The sequence below is a fragment of the Cheilinus undulatus genome, linkage group 2 (genome assembly GCF_018320785.1).
Source record: "Cheilinus undulatus linkage group 2, ASM1832078v1, whole genome shotgun sequence".
In the NCBI taxonomy this organism is placed as follows: domain Eukaryota; kingdom Metazoa; phylum Chordata; class Actinopteri; order Labriformes; family Labridae; genus Cheilinus; species Cheilinus undulatus.
The window spans coordinates 23,013,126-23,033,259 of record NC_054866.1 but is presented as its reverse complement, the minus strand read 5'-3'; the positions used below and the strand labels follow the sequence as shown (position 1 = coordinate 23,033,259).

The 20,134-nt window shown below is 39.4% G+C and overlaps 1 protein-coding gene across 1 annotated transcript in view; it reads right to left on the bottom strand.

Annotated features, from left to right (window-relative positions):
* Positions 1-8,252: 8,252 nt before the first annotated feature.
* The window catches only part of mtnr1ba (melatonin receptor type 1Ba), a 43,918-nt gene continuing 32,036 nt past the window's right edge, over positions 8,253-20,134 (bottom strand). The window contains exons 2-4 of the mRNA XM_041806950.1: positions 16,749-16,777; positions 10,617-10,784; positions 8,253-9,363 (exon numbers count right to left, since the gene is read on the bottom strand). Coding sequence (XP_041662884.1) covers positions 8,614-9,363; positions 10,617-10,784; positions 16,749-16,777 — 947 coding nt within the window. The 3' untranslated portion in view covers positions 8,253-8,613. The remainder of the gene's footprint in view (positions 9,364-10,616; positions 10,785-16,748; positions 16,778-20,134) is intronic.

Below are 20,134 nucleotides of genomic sequence, written 5' to 3'. Positions count from 1 at the left end.
ACTTGTTATACAGTTGTTAGCCTTTATGCTAGCAAGAAATTCCAGTTGGGGTTGGTCACATTCCCTTTTAGGCTGGTTGACACAGCCGTTCACCCTTGTACCCAAATATGGTCACTTCCTGGCATTCTAGGGGAGCTTGGAGCTCAAAAATGTGATCCACAAACAAGTGGGTGCCATATCTGTGGTTTTCCACTGTTCATAGGCAGCCCACTGTTTGGCTAGTAGCATGTTTACCATGACTATCTCTGTTTCTAATGCGTATGGGAGCCTGAGAGAAGCAAAGAAATTCTCACAATATTCAAATGATAAAGTTTTACTGTCTACAAACAGCTGGAGAGTGGGAAATAAATTCAAAGAAAAAACATACAAAGTAAGTGAGCAAACCCAACAGGTTAATAAATATGATAATTTGAGTTTTCTAAATCAGTCCTCCTAGTTTAATTCACATTTTAACCCATGTGCTAACAGCATAGCTCCTCTCCACTCTGCTGATCTCAGTCTTTACACTGGAGGGCGCCATACTATAGTTTAACACTGCATTAAATCTGCTGCATTCAGGTTGTAATACTACTCAACCCATTGTGATATATTGGTAATACATGCAGGTTGCTTTTAATGAACTATAAATGTAAACTATGAATTATCCAGAGGAATTAACTGACTATCAGACGGACTTTTGATATATAGTTGAAGGCTGAAGAAGCATGAGGTTTTCTCCTGTTGGTGTCTCACTCCTGATCTAGCTCTTCAGCTTTCAGACCTGTAAGAAAACATATCACATGATCAGTTTAAACAAGAGAGGCTATTTAGAGAAATTAAATTAAGTAGTCAACTTAAGTAAACAAGCCACATAAAGTAAACTTGAGCTGCAACTAACTTTGGCTGAAGAAACATAGGCTGTTTCAATTGCTGGTTACCAAGTGAAGCATTTTTAAGTGGGTCTTATAATATATAATTTTACATCAGTATCTCCTCAGTCTTATTCACCTTGGATAAACATATGTGTTGATAGTTGTGTTTGCAGACTGTTTATAACCAGGTATGATATAAAAGTCACAGTGGCATGCAGTTTGTCTGTGAGGACAAATATTTCACATTTACATGACACAAATAAAACACAAAGTCCATCCAGTATCTGCAGGCTAAATTTATTATAAAGAGTTACATAGTCTTAAGTTGTTTTGATAATAAACACTGCAGAAAAAGACCCTTGGTGTCTATGAAGCTCACTGCTCCTGATCATGAACACATTTCAGGAAAAATCAATATTCAGCTCCTCTCCAGCCTGAGCTGCTGCTCCTGTCAGCAGATATCTGATTCCTCTGCCACCCTGCAACTTCAGTGATGTTGGGTCCGACACAGGCAATTTGTATGCATTAATCTCCCATCATGCCTCAGGCGCTGCTCGCAAAGGGAGGCAGGTACTGAGCATGTGCAGAAAAGAGCAGGAGATGGAGGAAGAATGAGATGAAAAGATAGAAAGTGGGAGCAGAGAGGAGTGATAAAACATAATTCATGATAAGAAATAAATCAATTTATGTTACATATATTCCTGTTTAAATCTGTTATTGATTTGACATTTTTAGCGTTCAGTCTAGCTGCTGAGAGGACTAACTAAAACATGTCAAACTTGTTTGAGTCTGTGATGATCCGGCAATATCAAAATAATGTAGAACATTTAAATCAACATTACCAAGAAATTACAAATAAATGACAGAGTAAAAATAATAACTGATAAGTGGAAAGTTTCATCAGCCAAACTTGATTAATTCAACCTGATCTGAAACACGTTTAACTGACTTTGACAAGAATTTATTTGAAGACTAACACATCAAATTAGATATATTTTCTGATTTTGCCTCCAGAAGACAAAAAAAGAAAAAACAAACAAACAAACAAACAGGAAAAAAAAAATCATTTTAAGTCTCAATAATCTAGACTCAGCACCCTGTCATGACAAGGTGAAATATCACATTTATGTAAGTATTCAGACCCTTTACAAAAACTCTTAATATTTAGCTTAAATGCTTTTCATTTCTCTTTTTCGTTGCTGAGATGTTTCTACAACTTGATTGGAGTGGTAATTTAAATCAAAAAGACATTATTTGCAAAGCCACACACCTCTCTATAAAAAGCCTCACAGATGACAATACATAGAGCAAAAACCAAGCCATGAGGTCAAATGAACTGCCTGCAGACAGGATTGTTGTAAGGCACAGATCTGGGGAAGGCTCAAAATAATTATGTTGCGCTGAAGGTCCCAAGAGCACAGTGGCCTCCATAATTCTCATGTGGAAGAAATTTGGTACAGCAAAGACTCTTCCAAGAGCTGGTCGCCCAGCCACACTGAGCAATCGAGGGAGAAGGGCCTTAAACCTCCTACAGACTGTGCGATATTAGCAATATTATAAGTCTCTGGCATGCTACATTGTGCAAAATGAATTTCATACATCAAGTTTGGTGTGTGCAGACTGTACGAAGACAACTCTCACTACACGCTACTGAATCGCAGGCTATGACGTGAGTCATCCATCTACACCACCAGTGCCATGGTAAGTAATGAAACAAAGCAACAACAAAGCCGTTGTAACTGTTCAGGAAAAACACCTGAGATCATCATTTTCATTCTTCTTGGGATCCCACAAACTTCTACTTTTTGGCATTGTCTCCATTTTAATACTTACTTGTTTGTTTGTTGCCTCCACTGATGTATTTATACTGTATTTATAATTTCCTTTTACATTTCTATTGGTTTGTTAGTAGACGTAGGTCGTAGCAACAGTCACACTGTGAGATTGTCATCCTAGATTTTTGACACTGTCAGATGTTTATCCTAGGCTTTGGTTGCAAGACCATGACAACGGCTGTCTTTCAGCCTGTATAGCAGTTCAACATAGGCCCACTGTTTTAGAGTCAAGACCAAAAAATATCAGCACGACTGGTCATCTTTTGCCCAGGACAGCCCACAATTGCACCGTGTATACCAGGCTATAGTAAGTGAGGTGACCAGGAACCTGATGGTCAGTCTGACCGAGCTCAGGGAGAAAGAGATGGGACAAAGTGCCAGAAGGACAACTGTCACTGCAGCCCTCCACTGATCTGGCTTTAATGGTAGAGTGGCTGGAAGGAAGCCTCTCCTCACTGTAAAACACAAAAAAGCTTGCTTGGCTTTCAAATTGAGCATTTTGAAAACTTCAAGCAATTCACTTAAATCTTACAAATTTGAAATCTTGTTTTTTTAACCAAATGCTGTTAAAAAAGAAAGTCCCTTTAATCATTCACAGCAGACATATTAAGTATGCACCATCACTTTATTTATCATCATCATCATCATCACTCTTCCTCATCAGGATAATCCATTCCAAAGCAAAGAATTAGTATTAAAAGACATTTCAAATGTATTCATCAATCATAAATATCATGCACATTCTTTCCCAATGTGTCAGCTCTGCAGAGCAAGCTGCAGCAGCTACTTTTACTAAGATTGACTGGATAAAAAGAGCTTTTTTCAGAGGATTTCTGGAAGCTTTTAGCTGTCATGTTGTCAAGATCAGGACGAATGCATAGAGAGATTCTCATCATTACTAAGATTCAAACTTTACTAAGATTTTTTTTACCTGTAAACTGCATAAATACACTGTCAGCCGGCTGCAAAGACAATTGTGCTTTTAAATACAGTCAGTGTTTGATGACTTCTTGTTAGATTTTACAAAACTGAAATATTTCACAGATAAGCCAGAGTTTAATAAGACTGCTGATTAAAGTTGTGTTCATGAATATAAAAAGTTCCTCCTGCAGAGACAGAACCCATCCTGATGCTGCACCGTGACTCACATTCATAAAATGACTGCAAGCCTTTAACCCATCTACAACCCTCTGTCAGTTTCTTTTTTTGTTGTTTTTTTTGGTAGAATCTCTATAAATGAACATCCATCAGGCACTAATGGAGATGTCCATTAGACATTTGAGGCATCAACAGATAACAAAGTGAAGGTTCATCATGCTGCAATGCATTAATCCACAATCTTTGTTAAAAAAGGAGAATTCAACAGCTCTGAAGTGTAGCTTAGAAACATTTGGTGCACAGTGTTTCATTACTAATACAAACATCCAGCAGGACGTAATCAGTTTAAACTGAAGGTATTGTTCTGTTAGTGCCTCTCTTTGACACAGAGGAGAGGAGGCAGACCCCCTGAGGTGGTCAGACATTACACACAGCAGGTTACATGAAGAGGGCTCAGACAGGTTTCTTTGATTCTTTTTTTTTTTTTAAATTACATATTTTTAAATGTTAGAGCAGGGATGTCCACAAAATGCCATTTTTAAATGAAAATCAGATCAACCAGAAACCCCACAAGAACCACACTGAAAGATTTTCTTGGCAGGATTTACTTTTTTTTGTCTTCTTCTTACCAGCTTTGGAAAGAGTCTGATTCACCAACTGGCTCCACTGATAGTAAACAACAATAGCAGCTGCCCCTCTAGCTGACGTGATGGAGTTTACTCACCAGAGCTGGGCATACCTACTATGTCATAAGTCTTGTTGCTCTGATTGGCCCATAATGAATCTGACAGAGAGGTGGTTTGTCCAATCAATATCCAAGATGAATGATGAATGAATTACTCTCTCCTTTTGACTTTGACTCTTGCACAGTGGGATAGTCGTCTTCTAACACACTCAAAGTAGGCTTGAATCAAAGATTGGCACATCCATAACGTAAATGACATAAAAAGAGCCTCTGATGTTTTTGGTGTGTGGTTTTCTGATGTAGACGAGGCTACATAGCTGCTCTTATACCGATGGAGCTCAGGGGAGAAGAGGAGACAAGATGTCAGCTGCACACATTGAATTAATGTTTTGTGAGTAAGATAACATGGAAAAATAAATATCATCAATGCACTGCAAAGACTTAAATCTTACCAACTGTATTTGTCTAATTTTTCATTTACTTTGCCAAACAAGGTGACAAGTTAAACAAAGATCATATTCCAAGATGGGAAAAAAAGCAACAAAAGAAAACGTGTTGCTAGAAATGAGTAAAACTGTCTACCAGTGCAGCAAGCAAATTACTGTTTCTGTTTTGCGTTATTAAAGACAAATGCTAAGCAAACAGATGAACGCTACTGATCACAACATGGACTTTTCATTCTTATAGCCAAACTAAAAATCAAAATATGCTTTACTTCTGAGGCTTTGTAACTCTATACACTGCAGGGAAAAAATATCAATTACAACTGTACTAAATATGAACAATTTCTGCATCATCATAAATAAATCTCTATTTAAAACCACATAATTTGCTTTTTATTATATACTAAATTCTTACCATAATTACATTATGTAATACAGTATGAAGAAATTTGGCACTGGAAAAAATTTATATTAATTTCAAAAGTGACCACTCCTACTGTATCTTTTCCTATTCCTATATGTTTCTGTGTCTGTCTGGATTTGCATGCCACATTGTTGCTCCAATTGTCCTTGAAAACTCTCAGAAGACTTCTTGGGTGTACTGGTTTGAAACTGGTGCCATTAAAAATCATTTATATAATATTATATAAAATCCCTAATTGTTGCATTACATCACTTCCCCTGTGTTACACATACACAACCCATCACCATGCTGGAAAGGAGATGGCCTTCGCTCTCAAACACACAACTAGAAGACAGAGACTACGCGGGGTCGTGATTGTTTTTCTTTGTAGAGAGAAAGTGACAGAGCTGGAAAACAGCAGGATTTTGTTGAAACACGCCCACTAGGAAACGTATTTGGCACACCTAGGTATGATGATACACCTGCTCCATGATCCTTGATTAAAGTAAAGTCTCTTTGAAGCACTTCTCCATGCTCATATTACACAAGATAACTCAGACGTTGGTGTTGGAAATCTTATTTGCTGTTGTAGTTGGCAGTGCTGCATAAACATATTTGATTATGTGTATGTCTCCATGCAGCCAAACAATGTGCTGCTTCATTAGGGATCCACAATAAAGTGTGTGCTCAAAAACTTTGTTGAAAGTCAAAAGGCAGTTTTAATGCTCCCCTTATTATGTTGTAGGCCAATCACTGCAAAGATGCACCAGTGCACAGAGACGTTGAGCCATTATGCAGTTATATTTGGGGAAAAAACATCCATATGTGGCACCATTATGAATGACATGGATGTGAATGTTGTGGTTGTTTTCTTAGACTTTTCCATAATTCGGGTAGAAAACTTTGTCAAGGTGGTGCTGAACAGAACACATCACCATTACTGTAATTACAAGTACTGCCTGTTATTCTGAATATTTAACTTGTATTGTCAGAATCTATGCGTGATGCAGGCAAGATTGGACAGACTGGTTGCAGGTGCGGGTGGGAGTGGATGGCACACTCTGCAAAATGGGCAGGAGCTTGACTAAGAAAGAGTCCCACGCAGGGCTCTAGTTCTTTTGTCTTACATTTCCTCAGATATTTCCTTAGGTTTCCAAAAAGTGAGAAATTCTTCATTTTTATTGAGGCTGCCATAGGTTGCAAGTTTGACTAACCTCTGTATCATGGAACCCCAACACCTCGCATTTCCAGCAAGTTGAGACCAGCACTTCTCCACACCATCCACCTCTGCAGCTTCCTGTCATACTGCTTCTTGTTCTGAGTTGAGGACTGTGTTCAATAAAAGCAGCAGCTAATAAGGCATATTTACTAAACAGAATGACATTGTGTTTTCATTAATACATGAGGAGAAATGCACTTAAAAGTGCACTTCTGCATTCATGCTGGAGGCAACACTAGAGTACATGCACCTCCTTAGATCCCAGAGCACACATCGACACATTCAGCACGAATATGGAAGTGCACCTTTAAAGGCATTTCTCTGTAATTTATCAATAAAATCAAAACCAAGGTGTCTGTTAAGTAAATAGGCCTTATGAGGTGCAGTTTTTATTGATCAGTCTTGAGTTCAAAACAAGAGATAACCAGCACAAATTGGCAGAGCTCTGCTAGTCATATTGTGTTATTTTTTCGTTAAGGGCCCCCTGGTGGTGGAATTTTATCATAACCTCTCCATAAACAAAAAGAAAAAGAAATCCAGGGGAGTAGATCCCCAGATCCTAAATTTTGGCTAAGCTGTAGATATTTAACACATCTGAGATCTTTTCTTTACTGAAATACACTTGGTAAGGTTTAAGTTTTTGCAGTGCAGCCATGTTTAGGATTAGATCAGGACATCTCTACTTTTAACACTTAAAGTAAGTGAACATCAGATGACAGAAATCAAAGAGTAAAAAGTAGAAGAGGAAAGAAAATCTTGTTAAAAGGCAGGAGAATAATAATAACATTGGTTTGCTAGAGGCTGAGTATTTATAGGAACAAACACCATTCAAGGAACCAAAGACCCTTTAAGAAATCAGGAACTTTTCCTGCTGTTTGACTATAGGATCCAGGTTTTTAGGCTCCTCGTTTCACATTAAAATAGTGGTAGAAAGCTAGAGAGATAGAAAAGTTTAACACATTAATTGTAAAATTTTAAGAATGAATATTAATGCTTCAGCTTGTTCTATCAAAAATTAACCTCCAGAGAATTATAAACGCACAGCAGAAGATTATTTTCATTTAAATGCAGGTTGTTTGCTTTTATGATTCCCCACTATCTTTTGGCTTTTTTTTCCATCTTTGACAAACCTTTTCAGGCATTTTATTCAAACAAACAGGGAAGAGCAAAAGAGAATTGAGTTCCGGAGTTCTCCTCTAGTTCCTTGGTTCCTGAACTCTTTGGTTAAAATGGACTAAAAGTGAACATTTTTCTCCTCAGAGCAGAAGTGCAACTACAAATATAAAGACGTCTGTATGTGATGGATCGCAGAGTGAGGAAGTGTCTAAAGCAGAACATTTACATGTGATCATTTTGCACCACACTAGATCTCACCCTTTTATATTCTCTTTATGCATTCAAACACAGTGTTTAATGTTTATTTTACTAGTAACTCTTTCTGACCGTCTGTGCATGGATGCACATCATCACTACATTGCTAAAGCTCACACTGCTTCACGTGTTTGTTCTCCATGTAAACCACAACCTGCCTGCAGGATCAAGTAAACTACCAGGATGTGAAGTGAATTACTGATCCAGTAAAAAGTGTTTCATGACGATCTGATTGTTTGATTCTCACAGTTTTGGGGAAGCAGTGCATGAAGAGTCAGGATTTATTGAACATCAGAGTATTAGTGTGCTGCTGTCAACTCAAATGTTAAACACATTTTTACCTCTTTCAGCTCAATGAATTCCCTTTAAAATACTTATTTTCTGCAGCAGAGTATTGCTCATTTTTGTTCTGTTTGCATTTTTCTCTTCACTCTGTCAATGGAAACTTTTTCTGACATGACCGAGCTGAGAAAGGTTTGAGGCATAGAAAGAAGAAAACTACATTTAAGCTCGGCTAGTTTTAAAAACAATCATAGTGTTCAGATTTCATCTGAACTGATCAGTTTAATAAATGGCACTCATTAAAGATCACTACGCCTACTCCACCTCCTTTTCTCTCATTTGCTCAGTTTGTCTGCGTTTTGGCACCTCAGAGCTCGTTGTCTCTGCTCTGGTGAACAGTAGAAGAAGTATTTAGTGAGGTTTGGCTCACAGAGACTCTCCCTTCAGCTGCTCGTTGTTGTTCAGTCCTGGGGAGGGTTTGCTCTTCATTGCCTCGGTGCCCCCCCGTGACGTCTCCTGGAAGAACAGGTGAGGCATCCACACGGACATGACGATCCGTTTGTACTCCCTGCGGAAGTTCTGGTTGAGCAGACCGTAGATGATGGCGTTAAGGCAACTGTTGAAGTACGCCATGAAGTAGCTGACTACAAACAGCCACTCAGGGATGCGAGGAGCCACAGCATCCGGGTTAATGGCCACAGCGAGTCCGATGAAGTTTAACGGCGCCCAGCAGATCGCAAACAGCACGAACACTACAAACATGGTGATGAAGTTCCTCAGGTCGCTGGGCTTGATGCGGGGGCGGACCTCTGACTTCACCCTCCGCCTTACCTGTATGACCAGGATCCAGATCCGAAGGTAGCAGAAGGTTACCACAGCGATGGGCACGAAGAAGTGAATGACGACCACGGTGATGGTGTAGGAGGTGCTGACGGTCTGTGCGAAGGTGCAGGAGTAGATGCGGGGGTCGTATTGCAGTGAGCCCACAAAGAAGTTTGGCACGATGGCGATGACGGTGAGTAGCCAGATGAGCGCCACCAGCAGCAGCGTGTTCCTATAGCTGTACAGCTTATCGTAGCTGAAGCTGTGGCAGATGTAGCAGTATCGGTTGATGGCGATGCCGGTGATGTTAAAGATGGAGCCGATTACACTTAGGCCCATGAGGAAGCCGCTCACCTGTAAGAGACAGGGAGGGGAGGACAGGGAGAGAAAACTTGAGGCCTGCAGGCAATCAGAAGACACGCAAACCATGGCAGCACAGAGGTTGTCCCTTGACTCAAAAATTTAAAAAAAAAAAAAAAAAAAAAAGTGTTGAGTTGTCTTCAGTGAAAGATGCTGTATTCAACATTATAGACTTACTCTGAGCTTCATTAGCTTCTCTTTCAGGGAAACTGGATAAAGTTACTACTGCCTGAGGTCATTAACAGATCAATGAGTCATTATCTCAGCAGCCAATCAGGAGGTCAGCTAGCCAAAACTTTTATTGAACTTCAAACATGATGAACTGAGTTTCTGTCACTGAGTGAGGGAGTAAGAAACAAAAAAAAAGAGGAATAAATCTAAATGTAATGATAAATAAATAAATTTATTTATGAAATAAATAAATTGCAATGGATTGTGGGATATGTAGTTCATTTATGCTAAAGATGATGTGCAGTCTTGTATCTTTGCCCTTGTCTCTATTTTCAAATGCTGTTTTTGCATCAAATCAAATTGTTTATAGTCAAAAGTACAGGGCTAGTTGCTTGGTGTGGTTCTTGCATTGAAAGTGTTGATAAAAGGACTTTGCTAAAGATCAGTAGAGGATTTGATTGGAAAATTTACTCCAAGAGCCAGTACTGTTTAAAGAGTGGCCAGGTGCTGCTGAGCTCTATTTGTACAAGCGCTTGTGATGCTTTCTGCCCAATGCAAATCATGAGAAAAATATGGCCACAGGAGCTCAGCACATTTAATTCCAACACTGCGTTGCAGATTGTGTATCACCCAGTCATTGGAGAAGAGTGGGATAGAAAATAATCAACATGTCCTCTGACTGGTGCCAGCCTGTCATTGCCACCACACAGGACAAGGGAGCAATGGCTTAAGGTATGCAGTCATCAGCAGTTCAGTACTACCATCTAAACCTCCAATTGATTTAAAAAAAAAAAAAAAAAAAAAGAAACATTTCAACCTCAAACAGACCTCTTATCTTTAACCAATGATGAAACATTTATTATACAGTGTAATATTGATAAGTGTTTTGTCATGTTTCTGTGATTTTGGTGAGAAATTTAGTTTGTGTGGCCAGATTGTTTCCTGTTGTATTGTTTTATTTTTCTGAATGTGTTCAAAGTTTAAGAGTATGACAAGATTAGTGGAACAATAAAAATGTTTTAAACAGCATATTAATTAAGTAATGTATGCAGGTATATACTGTACGTGTGACTAACTTTGCACTGAGTGTCACCCAGAGACCAGCCGTCGTGGAAGATGGCGTATAACACCAGAGGGTAGGGATAGAAAGCCACCACCAGGTCAGCAAAGGCAAGGCTCACCACGAAGACGTTTCCTGAAAAGGAAACAAGGAGGACAAGGGCACAAGGAGTTAAAGACACAAGCTAAACAGGTACAAAAGGCCACAAGGAAAGGTGGACAAGAGAAATGTGTGAGGTTGTTAAGGTAAAATATCAATGAGTTCAGATAGGAGGATGTTGGCATGGATGAACACTTTCACTGCTGCTGACCTCTAACCTCTGGTTTCCACTCACTTCTCTGGCTGATGCCCGTAATTATACACATGATGCCACCCACTGTCTAACACAAGGAAATGCACTGTTTTACAACTAGATAGAAACTCATGAAAGACTACTTTTAGCCATCGGAAGAGGATACTTTTGTCCATTTTTTCCCATTCAGTAGCTGGGAATGTGTGTTTGAAGAGAATAACTGAGACATGTTATGAAAAAGGCGAAGAAGTTGGCCTGCCTGGAACACAGAATATTTTATTCAAAAGACCTATGAGCAGCCAAATGAGCTAAGCTAAGCTAACTTTTTGAGCCATTCAAATGTTTGTCCGTAGGTTGCCATTAATCATGCTATCTGACCTTTCAAGAGAGGTCTGACTACAGACAGCAGATCTCAGACACCCCCTCTTATAGACCACTGCTGTGAGGTGTTGCCTCTGGCAGGACAGAAGTGATGTAATTTACCAGCAAAACATATTTATTGTTTTAGTTTTTTCTTTTTAAAAATTGAACTTCATTCATAATCAAAGTCTGGCAGTTATGCCCATTAAATAAAATACACTGCTAACTTTAGAGACTAGGCTACATTTTATAAATTTATTGGGGAAAAAGGTCAAAGGTCTAATCTGGGATTTAATCATGCATTGATCTGTTTATGAAGAAGTTAAGTGCAGGATGCCTCGCTTTAGCTTCATCAGCTTTAGCTAGAGCTAAAATTGCTAGCATAAGCCTTAACAAATGCAGCTAAAGTTAAAATAGCTACATTTGCTATGTAGGTAATGTAGCTATGTTGCAAACTAAAGCTAAAGCTACTATAGATATGTAGCTAAAGCTAATGTTATGATACCAGCGCAGCTAATGTTAGCTATATCTATATAAGCTCAAGAAACCGTAGCATTAGCTAACAAGGATTTAGTTTTAGCTTCAGAGCTACATTATCTATATAGCTTATGTAGCTTATGTAGCTTCGTTAGCTTTATCCATAGCTACGTTAGCTGCCTTAGAGTGTTTTAATGGAGGATAAGCTTTTTCCTGTTGTGAGACTGTTTACTCAGCTTTATTAAAAACCATGTAATCAGATTTTGCAGTTCAGGTTTTTGACTTTTAACTTTTGGCATCCTAATGCTCACCTTAACTAGAAGTTTAATGCTGTTTTATTTTCAGTGTTTTAGCATGTATTTCTGTCCTGACAGAGGCGTTGTCTCACAGCAGCAGTTGTCAGAAGGGGGCATTTGAGAGCTGGGGTCTGCAGTCAGACTGTCTTGGAACTTTTCATTTGAAATTGTAATAATATTTCAAACTGCCAAGCCAATGTGACAGCACTTCATATCAACTGAAAAATCCTGTTTTATTTCATATCAAAGTGATAAATATATCACTTGTCATAACTAACTAGCTAGTAAGCAGCTTTTTGCTAAGCTAGCACACAACTATTTGGTTTCTCCAAAATTCCCTGCAAAAGTTATACATTTTTTCAACATACATTCCAAACAAAAATATTACAGATGGGGGAGTTTCACAGAGATGTTGGATAACACAGACAGTCCGATAGGGATGGATGGACTTCTGCTTGCATTGCCTCCCTAACCATACATAACTTCTTTATGGCTCTGTCTGCCCACCAGGGGCCCTGAACTGAGCCCTCAAAGAGACCCTCAGCCTGCAGAATGAGACATCTGAGGTTATGTTTCATCGTTAGAATGCATCATTATATATAATTAGAATATGATGCAAAGGTTGGAATAAATTACAATTTCCTTTGCTGAAGTAATGCACTAATGAACACAGCAGGGAGGTCATTGAGATTATTCAAGTTGGACAAGGAAGGACAGAGAGGAGAAGAAAGCAGGAAGTAGCCTCCTTCAAAGCCTCATCACAAATATGACAGATTAACATGAATGTGAGCACGAGTGTTAAAACAGTTTATTTGACCTGAACAGAGCTCAGCCATAACTGAGTCCACACTTTCAGATGAGGCTGCTGCTCCTGAACATTGCGAGCATATAAACAGGATAATCATTTCACTCTGCAGCAGACCTCTCTCTTCAGGTGTGCTGCTGAATCCCCATCTCTGTCCTTCAGTTTCAACTCTCTATTCCTCTAGAACTTTCCTCGTCCAGTGACCTGCTAAGAGGACTCTCTCCCTCTCCCTGCTGCCTGATGTGACCTCCATCCATCATTGCACTGATGAAGAATCACTCGCTTGCCCCCAACATGAAACAAAGCTAAAGATAGAAAACAGCACGGTAATCTCTCATCTCTAATCTAGTTTCAGGTGGCACAGAGAGGCTCAGCCTTCCTCACATCGAGGCGACCAGGAGGAAAAAAGAGAGAGAGGAAATAGGACAGGATCTGAACCTGAAGGTCACACTCAGAGTTTTCCTTCATACTCGTCCTCATTTCTTCTTCTTCTTCTGTGTTTTTAATCCGCCTTAGGCACTGTGAACTAATCAATAATCGGTGCATAGAGAAGACTCCTGTTTTTTCTGTCTCTAAAATCGTTAAAAACAGTTAAAAATCTTAAGGTGTGACATGTTCATTATGAGGCTGATGTTTCTGTCTCTCTTCAGGCGCCTTCTGCATTGCATAGAGGCAGAGACAGTTTTTAACATTTCAAGTAGCACTGAAGAAGAATTCTGAATAATAAAACTTTAATACAAAGTAATGAAAATTAAACGCTCGATGAATACCTTCCTAAATCAAAGTTTAATTATGACACCTCCATCTTAACACTTAAATGTTCCAGATTTTAATATTAAAAAATTGAATAACCCAAGCTAATAGAAAATACAGTTTTTAAATGATAATTTCATTTTGTAAGAGAAAAAAAAAACACCCAAACCTGTCAAGGAAAGTTGGAGTAATATTTTTGGCGTCTAAAGACTGTTGTCTCACTCTCCCTGAGTCTATGTTTCTTGTCAGCTCCATGGCAGCAGTGGTTCAGTTTCCCCTTTTTTCAAGTATTAATTAGAATGGGAGTGTATTTGATGGACATAAATCACTTGCGGTTTAGTGATAATCCTTCAAGGATAACTTTTAGAAACGTGCTGTCTGCATTTGTGCCCCACGGCCCCTCCACCCTGACACATTTGCACTAATCAACTATATTAAAGTCCCTGTCTTGATTGCTTGTTAACACAAATAGCTAATCAGCCAATCACATGGCAGCAACTCAGTGCAGGCATGTAGATGTGCTCAAGACAACTTGCTGGAGTTCAAACCGAGCATCAAAATGGAGAAGAAAGAGGATTTAAGTGACTCTGAATGTAGCATTGTTGTTGGTGCTAGACAAGATGGTTTGAGTATTTCAGAAACTGCTGATCTACTGGGATTTTCATGCACAACCATCTCTAGGGTATACAGAGAATGGTCCAAAAAAGGGAAAGGGCTTCAGCTCATTTAACAGGCATGCCTACACCACCCTTGAGCAGATTTTACTGCCTCATTTTTCAGGATTTGAAGCTTAATGTAATAAACTTAGAGAAGTTTTTCGTGACTGAAATTTTGCCTAGAGGTTCATAACAGTGGCCTATCATACAACAAAGTTTTTTTTTTATCACTTCAGTCAGGAGCACTCTTGTCATACATTTAACCAAATGGATATAGACTTTTGCGAGAAGGCTCTGCTCAAAAGATGCTCCCTGGGTTAGTCAAGGATGCTTTGACTTTCCAGGGAGAACATGGCTAGAAACCCCTCGTATGGATGGATGAATTTATGACAGTGCGTATTGAATACAAAGCAATTATACGGTGGCCGAGAGGTCTCACACGAATGCAAATTCAAAACGCTTTGCAAAAAGAAAAAAACACGACGACATTTGAGAAAAACACAAAAACAAAAGTTCACAACACAAATACAAAAACTTGCTGCAGGGCATGAATACAAACACTCAGCGCCGTGCATGGATACATAAACTCGGCACAGCGCGGAGGCAAACAGATTCCACAACAGCACAAAAATACAACAACTTGGCGCAGCAGATGCAAATAAAAAGTCACAACACAACAGAAGTGGGGCCGTTATTAGGGACGGACCTGCTGAGCTGCTAACAGCTCAGTTAGCAATAAAGTTATGTACCACAACACAAACTAACTGAAGACATGCTTGGATCGAGTAATTAAAGTAAGTAAACACTGTTGGTTCGTCAGCTCCACTTCTTGCACATTTTATTTTGTAGTTGATAAGTTTTAGAAGTAATTTTAACCGGCAAACAGTGCGGCAATGCATGACGTAAGCTGTCAGACGAATGAATAGACTCGATCAATTTGATTTAGATAGTTGTTTTACATATATATATTTAACTGTACAGGAGGTTACAGTTATTAAAAATCACGAAAAACACACTACAAATTACATACTGTGAGTACAGAAATTATTTTGAGTAGCAGTGTTGTACGTAACTTTATTGCTAACGGAGCCGTTAGATGCTTAGCAGGTCCGTCCCTAATAACAGCCCCACTTCCGTTGTGTTGTGACTTTTTATTTGCATCTGCTGTGCCAAATTGTTGTATTTTTGTGCTGTTGTGGAATCTGTTTGCCTCCGCGCTGTGCCGAGTTTATGTATTCATGCACGGCGCTGAGTGTTTGTATTCATGCCCTGCAGCAAGTTTTTGTGTTTGTGTTGTGAACTTTTGTGTTGTGTTTTCTCAAATGTCGTTGTGTTTTTCCTTTTTGCAAAGCATTTTGAATTTGCATTTGTGTGAGACCTCTCGGCCACTGTACAATTAACCAAAAGTAGCATGAATCTGAATATGAGGGTGCAAAAGCTTTATGCTATAAAGGAGGAGGCTGGGGTGGAGGAAGTTAGGCTTTTCCATCAGCAGCAGTGTGGTGCATCAGCATTAATGCAAGCAGGGATTCGTGGAAAGTACGTCATATTGTAATACACCGCTGTGATTGGCTGTGGTAGCTTGGAGTTGTTGATTAGGATCAGCTGGCTGTCAGCTGATCATGTTTGGACGTATGACTACCATGTTTTGCAAGAACTAACGCTGAACTTCCTTTTACAGGGACTTCAAATCATTTTATCTCCCTCATGTAAATCTGCCTACATCCTAACATATTTTATATTTTTGATTATGTCTAGTCATTTTTCTTGTACCATTTGCACATACTATCAATGCACTTGGACTTAAAAATCTATCAATTCTAAGTTCTTATACTACTTATTATACTTTTATGCATTTAATGTTTCATTCGGATACACTGCAATTAAAGCTTACTGGAGTCAAATGCCTTGGTGATTAAGCATACCTGGCTTATAGAGCTGGTTTTGATTCCTGCATGTTACTGGAAGTTTTTGATACCAAATTTTGCAACACCGTTGGGAATCAAAGGAGCAGTTTGGAGCCATCAAGCGAGATCAACAAAAAATCAAAAAAGATTTTTTTTGAAAATGTTGACATTTTTGTTCAGAACTATAAACATAATGTTTGACTTTAGCTAGCAGGCACAGAAACAGACAAATACAGCTGAACAGAACAATTTGATTATGATACATGGGCAGAGACAGTTACATTGTTCAGAGCATCTGATCTATTTATATACATGAAGTAAAAACCGTAAATGAGCTCTAACATATTTATATGGTTCTGTGGTTAGTACAGAGTTGAAGTCTGCAGTGATGGTTGGCAGGCGTGTTCAGGTCTGACTCTGAGGGATTCTGGACTCTGCAGATATCTGAGCGCTGTGACTGTGAGGACATTAAGAAAATGAGACAGTGTGCAGCTGTGATGAGCTGAAAACATCCGCTCCTGTTGTTTCTTAATGCATCTAAAATGCTTATACCTGCTGAGGTTCAGCTTTCAGCCTGTCACAGGAGGAAATGGAGACTGTACCCATCCTGACATGGAGATCTGTTTCTGACCTGAAGGAAAAAGTCCTTCACATCATCAGCTCAGAGATCAGCTCTTTTAGGTGCAAACACTTCTATTTTTTGTTTTCAGCAGTGGACGGTAAATGTGTATATGAGTATTTTACTGAAGTAATCTGAGTGAGAATTTGCACTTGCTAATAATTGTAGATGATGAAATTAGTTAGCATACCATCAGCCGTGTTCACCCAAATAACTAAAGTGACCTTTAATCTCTTTTAAAATGGTTAACTGTGGAAAAGTATCATAGTAAATGGTATACTACATCCATTTATATGTCTCCAGCAAAAGGTTGGTGTACGATCTTGTTCTTTACATTAAAACAGCAGTGAATCTGTGCAGGCTGTTCCTCTGCATTTCCGGCTCACCTGTCAATGTAAATGTTTTTGTCCTGCAATTTGTGGAAGAGAATTTGAAGTAGAAAAGTTAACTTAACCTCCACACCTTTCAGCACAAATCGAAGGTTTTTAACACACTTCTCAGAGCAGCAATCCTCTCTGAAAACAGTCACTTTTTCTGACACACGCTGAGGTGAGTTTGTAAAACAAGAACATTTAGAAGTCTCTGCTGTGTCAGACACAGGGGATAAAACGTAGAGCTTATATTCATTAATGTCGGCAGCTTTATTCTCATTAGAGACACACCGAATGGACGACACATGTCATTATCTTCTCCATGAAAGGATTCAACTCCCCCACGGGGTGGGCATTAATAATGGAACTGCATGACGCTCCCTGTGCACAATAACATTCATCCATCTGTCTCTGTGCACGTTATCTCTACAGCTGATTTAATAAGAATAATATCATCAGAGTGAGGGTCATTCACTGTGCAGTTTATATTCACAGCTGATTAATAACATTATAGTCTGAGTGTGAGGATCAGAGACAGTTCATGCTCATTAAACCGTAGTCCAAACTCTAAAACTCCTGTTAAATATTTGTGCTGCTCTGAGAACACACGGCCTGCTGCTTATAAAGTTTTCAGGTTATATTACATAACGTTTTATGTAATATTGATGCTGTGACATCAGCAGTGACATCATGGACCTGGGTGCTGGGTGAATGGGTTGATCTTAGTGAAACATTCATAAAAAGCTACTTGGAGCTTGGATCAGAGTGTTAGCAGCGCACTGCAGATGAGAGTAAGGCTTAGTCTCAGAGAACAGGACAGTCATTCTGGGTGAGTACAGATCATTAATAAATTCACAACAAAAAGACAAGATATTTGGAATTATAGAAATATGATTTCTTTTTTTATTCATGGCTGCATTTGTGTGAGTTGCTACTCTCCAAAACCAAGCTGCAGCTTCTGCTGTTAGAAAGAAAAAACAAAAATGAAGGGCACTCATGCCTAATGAGCCAGGTCTCGCCAGTAGGTACTCGTAGTCTCACAATTAGTGAAATGGGGATCATCTGAGTGCAGTGAATGAGTCTCAAGTGATTGTAAGATACAGTACCTATGTCTGAAAGGTCCAGTCACAGGCTAATTGGTATTCCTGGCTACTATAACACCATGAAGGCAAAAGAACACTCCATAAACTGAAAAGTTTAAGTCAGGGGATGGGTACATAAAAGTTTCAAGGCACTCAACTTCAAACAGAGTTTGGAAAAATCCATCATCAAGAAATGGAGGGAATATGACATGTGTAAATCTGCATAGATCAGGCCGTCCTCTCAAACTGAGAGGAAGGAGACTACTGAGAGAGGCCACCAAGGCACCTATGACTGCTCTGAAAGAGTTACAAGCTTCAGCAGCTGAGATGGGAGAGACTCTGCAGACAACTGTTGCCCAGGGTCTGCCAAAAAGCTGTATTGGAGAGTGACAAAGAGAAAGCCACTAGTGAAGAAAACGCAGTAAATCTCAACTGAAGTTCGCCCAAAGCTGAGTGGAAGACTCCATCATCAAGTGGAATAAAGTTCTTTGGACTGATGAAACCAAAATGATGCTTTTTGGCCATCAGACAAGATGCTATGATTGGCAGACAAAACGCTGCAAATCACCACAATCACACCATCCCCACTGTGAAGCACGGTGGTGGCAAATTCTTTTCAGCAGCCTGCCCTGCATGCATGGAAAGGTAGAGGGTAAAATGAATGTGTCAAATTATATAGGAAAGTCCTGGGGGACAATCTTATTCAGCCTGCAAGAGAACTACGGCTTGGGAAAAAAATTTATTTTCCAGCAAGACAATGACTAGAGGAATAGGCAGCAAAATATGAGAGAGAAGGGAAAAGTAAACAAACAATCAAGGTGAGTTAAGGAGTGTTAAGAGACAATATTTTGAGACAGAAAATTTGGTTTTCAAAGCAATGGACCCTGGCTTCCTTGTTTGCCAAACTGATCCCATATGACCAAAAAGTTCCAAATGGAAAGAGATTATGGTGACATAACACATCGCCCCAAGATATGGCCCCAGTAAGCCATGGTAAGCTGAGATGGAGGTATGGCATAGATTTGTGCATGTTTAAGCGGTTTCACTATGTAACATCTGTTTGATTATGCTATGCCATCTGCTTACGTTTAGTAGCTGTTGTGGGTATTCTGTCATAGGCAGTCCAACCTAGGATAATTATTCAAGGTTTGGGAGGCTCTGATATGCCAGGGAGCAGTAAAATTATGATATTGCTGAGGATTGTTAACACAAATTATAGTTTGAAACTACCTTTTAACAGGACATGTATCCACCCCGGTCACTGGGGGGCAGATGTGGCCTATGGTTGGGCTTAAAATCATGTAGTGTGTGGCCAGCCTAACAGATCACTTTGAAATGCATTAAACTTAACATTGCCTACAGTTTTATGAAACATTAAACATTAATATGTTAGCCTGTTGATTAACAGTAGAAATAAACTGTGTTCATTTGAGCTCATTAATGAGGTTTATAAGCAACACAGCTCAACACACTCCTATAGAAGCTTTTAGAACAGATTATTCTCATTTCCTTCTCTTTCTCTTTTTCTGCTGATGAGTTTGTTGTAGCCTTTTCTCACATTAGGGGGTCATCAGCAGAGTGTAGCCCACCCCCACCCACCCTCACCCCTCAGCCCTGAAAATTTAATTGAAGTCATTCATCAGGGAGCATGGAGTCATTTAAACAGAGACATGCCTCAGTGAAGCAAATGCTCCGAGGCACTCACACAAACATGCAGGTCCACAAACTACACACTGCCCCCTACTGCTCATAAATGTCACTGTGACCTACAGTAACCTTCAAGCACTACCCCCCCATGATATAAATCACCTTTTCCTCCCTCTCTCCTTTTCCCCTGATTACCTGACATTCATCCCCTCTTCTATCATCTCATCTGTCCCCCTGTCCTTTTGTTCCCCCTACTAACACATTCTTTA